This window comes from Carlito syrichta, unplaced genomic scaffold (assembly GCF_000164805.1).
Source record: "Carlito syrichta isolate Samal-C Ts95f unplaced genomic scaffold, Tarsius_syrichta-2.0.1 Scaffold311878, whole genome shotgun sequence".
Classification (NCBI taxonomy): Eukaryota; Metazoa; Chordata; class Mammalia; order Primates; family Tarsiidae; genus Carlito; species Carlito syrichta.
This window is the reverse complement of record NW_007255974.1, coordinates 201184-211841: the sequence shown is the minus strand read 5'-3', so window position 1 is coordinate 211841 and position 10658 is coordinate 201184. Positions and strand designations below refer to the sequence as shown.

Here is a 10658-nt window from a genome sequence, read left to right as displayed (position 1 = left end):
GGTGGGTGTGTGTGTGTGTGTGTGTGTGTGTGTGTGTGTGTGTGTGTGTTTGTTTTAAGGCTTTCCAGGTGATTTTGAAGATCAGCCACATCTGAGAACTACTGGCCCAATTCACCTCTCCTTTCCTTTTGAAGATGAGGAATCTAAAGAGAAGGAAAGTGATTTATCTAACTTCACACAACTGATGAGTGATAGAAGGAATTAAACCCACTTCATTAGTTCTATTTTTGTTAACATTTTCCAATTTTTGGTACTGATTCCTGTTCTGCTTGCCTCTTACAAGCCCAACCCTTCAGTGCAGACATGGCAATCCAAAACTTAGACTGCCCAGGACACTCTGAACTTACAGAGGAATGAGGAGACAATTTGCTAGTTTGAAGTTCCTCATTTCTAGGACTTTTCCAAGCAATTAGGCTGACAAGTAGACCAGGAAAGACCAACACACAAATCAGGAGCCAGGACAGGAAAAAGGTAGATTTAACTTTCCTTTCACAGTAATCCAGGAAGCCTCCAGCTTGGATTGCTTCCTTTCCCTTGCCAAAGCCCTGACGAGTTGAGATCACCCAGAGGAGGGAAGTTATAGAACAGGGACTCTACATCACTTAAAAAAGCAGAATATATTAAAAACAAAGACAAAATCCACACAGTCCCCAGCTCGGAAAAGATGTTTTTCCATTTGAAACAATGATCTGACCCACACAAGGCAATGTCCTTAATGTGGCAAAACTACTATACTAGAGCAGTAGCCTGAATTCTGGTTCCATACGGGGAGCTGAGGAGTGCAGGAGAGAGAAAGAAAACATTTGAGTGCTGGAAATATTCTGAAATAAGGAAGTATATCTTCAGCAGCTCCAACTCCAACCTGCACTCCTCTCTGACCTCCTGGTGCCCCCAGGCATCCACCTGTCTGGATGGTGGGATCCCATCCAAGAAGATTGTACCCAGTCCCCTATACTACTCCTCACTTCTGGTCCCTCTCCACAGTGGAATAAAGCTAAGAGAAGAGGCAGAGTCAAGAATTCGTGCTGTGGGACAAGATCTTTAACACTTTTACAGTTAGCCACAACTTTAAGAGACTTCCTGTAACTCTCGACTTGATATAATTCTAAGAACTATAACAAAGACAATGAAAAATTCAGGTAGGGTAGTGGAGGATCTTGTGAGCTAACGGGGCTAGAAGTACTGTCTGGAAGTCCAGCTTTGAGAGTCAGCTTTCTCAAAGCGGTTTCTGTTTCTCTGCCATGAGTATTGTAAGAGTTCCATCTTCTGTTTTCATAAGTACAAGGGGCTCTGGGAGTGGAAGGCAGGGCAGGGGCAGCTGGGATGTTGACAAACTGGAAACAGCTTGTGAGCTGTTGACTGTGCTGAATGCCTGTGTACAAAAAAAGGAGAATGAAGGGAAAGAGGGAAACCATAACCTGAAAGGTTTTCTTTATTTGTGATGGAGGAAGAAGAGAGAAAGCAAAGCCCTGATGATTTCGGGGGTGGAGGGGGTTCAACTTACCTAAACTGAGGAGAGGCCGGAGAATCTGAGATTTGATGTCACTTAATTTTGAATAGAACCGTCTTTCCGTTGTAGCCAACTCATGGAGACTGGCGATATACCCCATAATGTTTTTATCCACCAAGGCTAGATAGCTATCTTTTCCTGCTGTCACTCTACTTATATATCCAAGCTGAAACAGAGGAAAATAAAAAGATTGAAGATAAAATCTGACTTAGTAGTAGCAATCTGGTATGCCGAAGCTGGTTCATATCAGCTGACAAGAACCAACTGTTAAATATTCAGAAAATTTATAAGCAGGTAATTAAAACATTTGTAGGCTGAAATTGGCCATTGTGAAAATTTGCAAACACCACAGACCAGGGATTTTGTGTGTGTGTGTGTGTGTGTGTGTGTGTGTGTGTGCGCGCGCGCTAAGAGCTGGTTTGCCAGTATGCCCCTGTCATATATGTATATTTGGATCTATAAATAACTGTACATATCTACTTTCTCCAAGATACTTTTATTACACATTGCAGGTGTTTGGAAACATAAAATCCCTGGGTATATATAAAGATCTAAATGATAGAGATACATGTTTCAGACTTCCTTTTGCATGAAATAAGATTAATGAGAGCAGAGAGGATCTCTATGGTATGTCAAAATATCAAGAGTCTAGGAGTTAACTTATCTCTTAAAAGTGCCATGTAAGCCAGGTGTGGTGGCTCATGCCTGTAAGCCCAGCACTTTGGGAGGTAGAGGCAAGAGGATCGACTGAGTCCAGGGATTCGAGACCAGCCCGGGCAACTTGGCAAGACCTCATCTCTACAATAAACAGAAAAAATTAACTGGGTGTGGTGGTGTGTGCCTGTGGTTCCAGCTACTTAGAAGGCTGAGGCAGAAGGATCACCTGAGCCCAGCAGGTTGAGGCTGCAGTGGCATGCTCATGGCCAGTCTGGGCAACAGAATAAGACTCCAACTCAAAAAAAAAAGAAAGTACAATGTAAAGGAACTTTCTATAAAAGGGACTTTTGTCATTTACTCCGAACACTATTGAATGAGGCAAGCTGCAGACCCAGTGGACTGGTAATATCCCATGGTAAGATTGGCAATATCCCATGGTAAGCAAAGACACACACCAGACCTTCATCCCTTCATCATCCTATTTTGTCTCTCATCTAGACTGTGGAACCCTCCAGGGGGCATGTGGAGAGTCCATCAGCAGGCTACTATAGGCTTCTATAAAACTATAGGCTACACACAGGTCAAGAGCTGCCAAATCTTGGTCAATGTTGCCTTTAGCAAGAAAGATCTCATCCCCATATGATCATAATCTACTAGCCAGAAAAACAAATGCAAAGACTTAAAAAACAGCTCACAGGATATACTACTCAATAGGAATAAGAAATCCAGAATGTACTAGTGTTAAGGGTTAACTTTCCTGCAGCACGTCACTTTGAGTATGCAAGTTACTTTATGGGGGAAAGGAGAACCAGAAACAGGCCAGTGGTTTAAGTTTGTGAAAAAGAGAAGTAGGAAAGCAGATCAAAAGAAAGTAAGGGGTTAAACAGTAGAAAATTAAATGAAAAGCTAAGAGGAACGGTGATGTGGTGGGACACAGAGTACTGCTGGTGGTCTGTCAGGTCTTTTTTTTTTTCTTGAGTTGGAGTCTCACTCTGTTACCCAGGCTGGAGTGCAGTGTGCACGCTCATGGCACCGCAGCCTTGACCTACTGGGCTCAGGCGATCCTTCCGCCTCAGCCTTCCAAGTAGCTGGAACTACAGGCATGCACCACCATGCCCTGCTAATTTTTTGATTTATTGTAGAGACAAGGTCTCACCAAGTTGCCCAGGCTGGTCTTGAACCCATGGGCTCAGGTAATCCTCACCTCGGCCTCCCAAAGTGCTGGGATTATAGGCGTGAGCTACTGCGCCCAGTTGTCAGGTCTTTTGTAGTCTGCCATGAACATTTCTCAGTCCCCTGCAATTTTTACTTCCCACTTACAGTGAGAAATTCATATACTCTTTTTCTATTTAAATTTACCTCCATGGGCTCCATGACTGCAGTCAGGACACTTCACTGGAAAATGAACCTGCCAATATTTCTACAGGAGGGAGTTGACTCAACAAGTATTTACAAAGTGTGTGCATGACGGCAATGGCAGTAAATGAGCCTAAAATACCTCATGAATCTGACATTTTAGTAAAGAGAACAGATAACAGACAAAATATTTCAATTACAGAAGGCAGTAGATGGTGACAGGCACGATGGAGCGAGTAAGGAAAGATAAGGAGGGAAGGAGGGCTGGAAGGGGTCTGCAGTTTTAAATAAGGTAGTTGGAGATAATAATAGTCAGACATACAAGCAAAAACAAAAACAAAAGGTTTCTCATGTGATAGAATGCAGGCCTTAGCATCCAATTCCTGTTCACCTTACTACAGGAGAGAAGTACTGGTGTCTTAGTGCCACTGGGATTCTCTGGAAGGCTGTCACCTTCTGCAGGGTCCTGGCGGCCACTGTAGTATAACCCGGGCTGGAAGTCCTCAGTATCCACTAGAAACAGGGAATAATCCTGGCCGGCAGCCACACTCCAGACTCCATTCTCACTGCTTATCTACAATGACAGAAAGATACTGTCTGTCCAAGATGAAGGTGACCAAAGGGGACTTCAGGTCCACAGAAACTGAAATGTGAGGCTGCCTGAACAGGTAAGGTACAATCAGTCGTGTCTAAGAGGGCAAAACTCACCCAGCAATGTGTCCAATCAAATGCAGAACAAGACAGGAGTAAGAAGGAATCTCTTGTTCAGTTTTTAAATTTATAACTGAATTGTTTTTACAAAAATCTGAAAAACTGGAATTTAAAGAAAAAAACCACAGTTCTAATGTTTTATTGTTATTTTTGGAAGTCTGCAAGGACTTAGACTATATTACAATGAAGAGATTCAGAAACTTCTAGAGCCCTACTCTAAAGTGATAAACCATAACATACCTCTGGCTATCCACATTTGGTTGTATGCACAACGATCAAGGTAAAAAGAAAACAATCTAATCAGTCTAAATTCCATTCGGCCAACTAAACTCTGGGGCGTTAAAATTCCATTTTCCCACTTCAAAAACTCTCTATCTCTCAGATGAGACTTTACCGAGTCAATTCCTGGAATGCTGAACCAGGCAGGAGCCCCTAGAAGTTTATCTACGTGGATCCCCTAGACCAGGGGATCTCACAGAGTGGTCCCAGCAGCAGCAGCTGTCACCCAAGACACAAACACAAGTTCTCAGGCTGCAGAGCTACGAGGGTGGGAGCCAGCACTGTTTTAACAAGCCCTCCAGGTGATTCTGATGTATGCCGACGTCTGAGAACCCTCGATTTAAATCAGGGATTTTCAAACCTTAGGTTTCCACACAGTGATTCAGAAGCCATCACGGTAAGGCAGGTGCCAGTACTTCCTAATTTGTCTGTTTTGTGTATGTGATAAGACTATAACCCAACCTCCAGACCCAGCTTCAGCCTTGACTCCTAGACTTTTTAAAAAACAAAACAAAAAACAAAAACAAAAAAATGCTAATTTAGCTGGCATGGTTGCTCATACCTGTGGTCCCAGTACTATGGAAGGCTGAGGTGGGAGGATCACTTGAGCCCAGAAGTTTGGGGTTGCAGTGAGCCGTGAACACACCACCATACTCCAGCTGGGCAACAGAGTGAGACTTTGTATCAAAGAACAAAAACTGGCCAGGCATGGTGACTTATAGCCCATAATCCTAGCACTTTGGGAGGTTGAGGCAGGATTGCTTGAGCCTAGAAGGTCGAGACCAGCCTGGGCAACATAGTAAGATCTGGTCGCTACAAAAAATAATTTAAAAATTAGCCAGGCATGGTACCATGTACCTGTAGTCCCAGCTACTCAGGAGGCTGAGGCAGGAGGATCACCTGAGCCCAGAAGTTTAAGGCTGTGGTGAGCTGTGATCACGCCACTGTACTCCAGCATGGGCAACAGAGTGAGATCTCGACTCAAAAACAAAATAAAACAAAACCCCTAATCTGTTAGTTCCTTTGTGTCCAAACAGTTTCAGTGATGACTCCTGGGCTGGTGAACAACAAAAAAACCCCTAATCAGTTAGATCCGGATAGGCTCCAAATCACAAGTGACTGCGTGAGTGTGTGTGTGTCTCTCTATTACTTTATAACTATTTTCATCTGGCATGACACCATCTTCTCAAAACTGACTTCCTGTTCATTTTACAAAGGATACATTAAAATTTCTGCAGAAGGAAAGAGTCTTCTTCGTGGTCTCTAGTTAAAACTAATTCAAATTTCATTTTACTTTGACTTTTAATTCTCACAGACTAAACAGAATGACTTCAAAAGATTTTTTTCCTCATTCTTCCAAATAAAAAACCAAGATCCTAATGCTGTAATTTTTGCATGTACAGTTAAAGAGGTATGAAACTAGAATCCTAAAACAAACTATTCTCTCGTCTAACCCTAAAAGGGTAAAACGTCTGATTTCCAGGGTCTTCAGCTACACTACAAAACTCTCCTTAGTATGGACAAGTGCATTTTTTAATTTACTCAAATAAACAAAAAACAAGGAACAATGATTTGCTATATCCTTGTAATAAAACATCAGAAACTAAATAGCTTACTACCAAAATGTTCTATAATGAAAATATTTAAAATTGGAGCTGGAAGTAATAACTATCCCCTAAGGTTTTGTTAAGTCATTTCTTTCTAGTACAATCAAGTTCACTGAAAGAACAGGCAGCATGTGAAAGCCTTAGATAGTGATGGATACATATACAGTGCACACTGCATATGTGAATTACTGGAGTATTAACTGCTTCTTGCATTCAAACCATGTTCCTTAAGTGGAGGTGCCATGTTTTTTAGTCTCTATTAACCCAGAGGGAGCATGTCTGGGGCTGGGGAGAACAGAGTCAAGTCACAGGGCAGAGCTCCACATTTCGCTCTGTGATGCCCGCGTGCACTTCCCCACCTCCACCGACAAGCCAAACCCCTGTCTAAGGAGTCAATACTACTGATAAGGATTTGGCATCTTCTCAGGGTACTGGAGGAGAAAATGGGGTTGAGAAACACTGCTCCAAAATTACATCCAAGGGACTAGAAGCCACCAATCTCTCCATGGCATTACATATATGAAAACCAATTCATCCAACAGTGAAAAAAATCATCTATACTCTAGCTTCTCTACAGAAAATGAGAAGACTTACAAAAAGGTTTTACTACCTTGCATGTTACTAAAAAACACACACACAAACATTACACCACCAAATAATGTTATATAAAAGTCAAACTCAATTGAAAAATCAAAGAGTAGACATTCACCAAATGGTAAAGCTCAGAAAACATCACAGTCCTGGAAGCATGTTTTAAAAAAAAATCACCTTTTCATTTTCTACTTAAAAACAAAACTATGAATATTCAACGAATAGTTGAGGCTAAGAAAAGAAATACAAACTAATACATAAAAAAGGACATTTAGCTTGAAACAAGTGGCTTCATGTTTAGTAAAAAAAAATTTTAAAGAATATCAAAATAGGCTGGGCACAGTGGCTCACACCTGTAATGCCAACACTTTGGGAGGCTGAAGTGGGAGGATCACTTGAGGCCAGGAGTTTGAGACCAGCTAGGTGGCATAGTTAAGACTCTATGCCTACAAAAATTTAAAAAGTTAGATAGTGGTACACACCTGTAGTCCCAGCTACTCAGGAGGCTGAGGCAGGATGGTCACTTGAGTCCAGGAATTCAAGGCTGCACTGAGCTATAATTGCACCACTGCACTCCAGCCTTGGTGACAGAGTAAGACCCTCTTAAAAAAAAAAATCAAAACTAATTTAGTTTATTAATATATAACTCCCCTATTGTTTTCTTCTTTTTTTGAGTCCAGGTCTCTCTATGTCTCCCAGGCTGGAGTGCAGTGGTATGATCATGACTCACCTTAGCCTTAAACTCCTGGGCTCCTCTTGCCTCAGTCTCCTGAGTAGGTGGGACTATATAAGAGAACCACCATGCCTGGCTAATTTTTCAATTTTTTTGTAGAAGCAAGGTCTCACTACATTGCCCAGGCTGTTCTCAAACTCCTGAGCTCAAGCAATCCTTTTGCTTCGGCCTCCCAAAGTTCTAAGATTACAGACTGGAACCACTATGCCTGGCCCAATTCTTCTAATTTTTTAAAAACAACAAATGGAAAAATGTAAAGTGCTATAGCATAGAATTCTGGAATAAATTGCCATCACATTCACAGAAGTACCTTTGCAAGACGAGGAACCGTTGCTGGAAAATCAGAATGCCCAAGTTGACCAAAGGTATTGTTCCCCCATGAGTAAACCTATCAAAAAATCACAGGAAAATGGGTAAGAGTTGTGAATCTGATCTTGTATATCAACTCTCAACCTTTATAATAATTAATATTTATAAGCCAATAATTACATATAAATTACTTATGCTGCCTCCTAGAGAAAAGGTGACGCAAAACTAAAAGTAAGTATTATTTTTTTTAAAAATGATGATTTCTTGCTCTGTAGATAAGGGTACTATGATTCTTATTTGGACTCCAGTGATCCTTCTGCCTTGGTTGGACACTCATACATGAAGAGTCATTGTAGGAGAAATGCAAGAACCTATGCTCCACTACAAACAAAATAAACTAGATTACAACGACTATGTTTAACACAAATGTGTGTTTATTCTGATTATAAAAGTAATTCATGATCATTGTACAAGACTGTAACAGTACAAACAAAAAAAAGGAGGTAAAAAAATCACAGATGAATCCATCACCACTTAGAGATAACAACTATTTTGTTTTAGGAACATATATCCTTCCAGAAATTTTAATGTCTACTAGATAGACTGTATAAAATATAAAGCATAAAATAGGACCATACTACAGATACTGTTTTGTGACCTGATTTTTTTGTACTTAATGCTACAAATCAACATAGAGCTACATCTTTTTTTTTTTTTTTTTTTTTTTGAGTTAGAGTCTCACTCTGTTGCCCAGGCTGGAGTGCAGTGGCATGCTCACAGCCACCCCAGCATCAAACTGCTGGGCTCTGGTGATTCTTCCGCCTCAGCCTTTCAAATAGCCGGAACTACAGGTGTGCGCTACCATGCCAGGCTAATTTTTTTTAAATTGTAGAGACGAAGTTTCGTCAAGTTGCCTGGGCTGGTCTCGAACCCGTGGGCTCAGGCAATCCACTCGTCTTGGCCTCCCAAAGTGCTGGAATTACAGGCTGAGCCACCCAGCCCAGCCTACATCATTTTAAATAACTACACAGAACTCTACTATGCATATACTATAATCAGGTACTTACTGAATTATTTTCCAATTCTTTAATATTAAAAATATGACATTAAAAATCCATGTGTGTGTATTTCCTTAGGATACATTCCTAGGCAAAGAACTCTGTGTCAATGAACATGCACTCCTGATTCTGATACATACTAACAAACTGTCTTTGAGCAAGGTGCAGCTGACATCTAGCCAGCACTGCACATACATTTCCCTACATCCTAACCAACACTCAGTGTTAGATGCAATCCTTGCTAAGCTGATAGGTGAGGAAAATCTTTTACCGTTGTTTTAATTTAAATTTGTTTACTAATCATCTTTTTACTTATTGTTAGTCACTTTTTTCTTTTGTGAGTGGGAATATAAATATCTTCTGATAATATTTCTTTATATATCAGAGTAGCAACACTTCATCATTTATGTTGCAAATATTTGTTCCCAGTTTGTTGTGTCTTCATTTTGTTTACGGTTTTGTTGTTGTTGCTGTTTTACTATTCAGGAGTGTTGAATTATTGTGCTGACAAACATAACTGCACTTTCTTATTTCTAGTTTGATGTTATGTCCTTTCCTACTCCTAAGATTACTGGAAAAAATCAGCTAAATTTGCTCTTATACATGTAAGCTTCTATGTTTTAACTACATCATGAATACCTCCAGAATTAGAATGTGCTTAGCTACTTTAGTTTTCTTCTGCAAATAGACCAGTAACAATTCCAATAACATTTACTGGATACTTTGTCTTGTTTCCCCAACTGAACTGAAATACTCACTTTTATCATATCCTAAATTCTCTTATACTTGGGCCTATTTTTAGTCTATAGGCATATTTCTGTTCCCTTGGTCCATCTGTAGTTTTACAATACAGTTTATAAGAGTAAATCTTGCCCTTCCTTTCTGTTCTTTTTTAGAATTTCACTGGTTCACATATTCTTCTAGAATAATTGTGGAATCATTTATCAAATTGTAAATATTATATTGGAATATTTTGGGAACTGCACTGAATTTACACTGTGCTGATTTAGTGATTTAGAGAGAAGTGACATTTTTGCAACACTGACACTTCTCATCTAAAAAATAAAATCTTGGCAGGCAGTGGCTCATGCCTGTAATCCTAGCACTTTGGGAGGCCAAGGTAGGAGGATTGCTTGAGCCCAGGAGTTGGAGACCAGCCTAGGCAACATAGAGAGACCTCATTTCTACAAAAAATGAAAAATTAGCCAGGCATGGTGGCTTGCACCTGTAGTCCCAGCTACTTGGGAGGCTGAGATAGAAAGAACACCTGCCCAGGATGGGCAGCCCTGATCGTGCCACTGCACTCCAGCCTGGGTAACAGAGCGAGACCTTGACTCAAAAAAATAAGTAATTAAAAAGAAAATCTGAGCTGGGCTCGGTGGCTCAGCCTGTAATCCCGCACCTTTGGGAGGCTGAGGTAAGTGGATTGCCTGAGCCCACGAGTTCGAGACCCGCCTGGGCAGCGAGACCTCATCTCTACAATAAATCAAAAAATCAGCTGGGCGTGGTAGCACATGCCTGTAATTCCGGCTACTTGGAAGGCTGAGGTGGAAGGATTGCTGGAGCCCAGCAGGTCGAGGCTGCGGTGGCCGGAAGCAGCCACTGCACTCCAGTCTGGGTGACAGAGTGAGACTCCAACTCAAAAAAAAAAAAAGAAAACCTCTCCCTTTATTTTGTTTTTTTTTTTTTAAATGATCTTTTAGAAGAGTTCTAGACTTTGTGCCACATGGGCTCTATACATTTCCTATAGAGATGACTCCTATTTCCCGAATACTTTTGCTGTGATTATGAACAACTATTCCCTCCCCAAGAATAAGGTCTTCTTTGTATTTTTTTTTTTTTTTTTG

At 40.9% G+C, this 10658-nt stretch overlaps 1 protein-coding gene across 1 annotated transcript in view; it reads right to left on the bottom strand.

The window, feature by feature from the left end:
- Positions 1–10658, bottom strand: part of ALS2 (ALS2, alsin Rho guanine nucleotide exchange factor) — a 79659-nt gene that overhangs the window by 39731 nt on the left and 29270 nt on the right. The window contains exons 8-10 of the mRNA XM_008069243.2: positions 7755–7832; positions 3915–4097; positions 1505–1676 (exon numbers count right to left, since the gene is read on the bottom strand). Coding sequence (XP_008067434.1) covers positions 1505–1676; positions 3915–4097; positions 7755–7832 — 433 coding nt within the window. The remainder of the gene's footprint in view (positions 1–1504; positions 1677–3914; positions 4098–7754; positions 7833–10658) is intronic.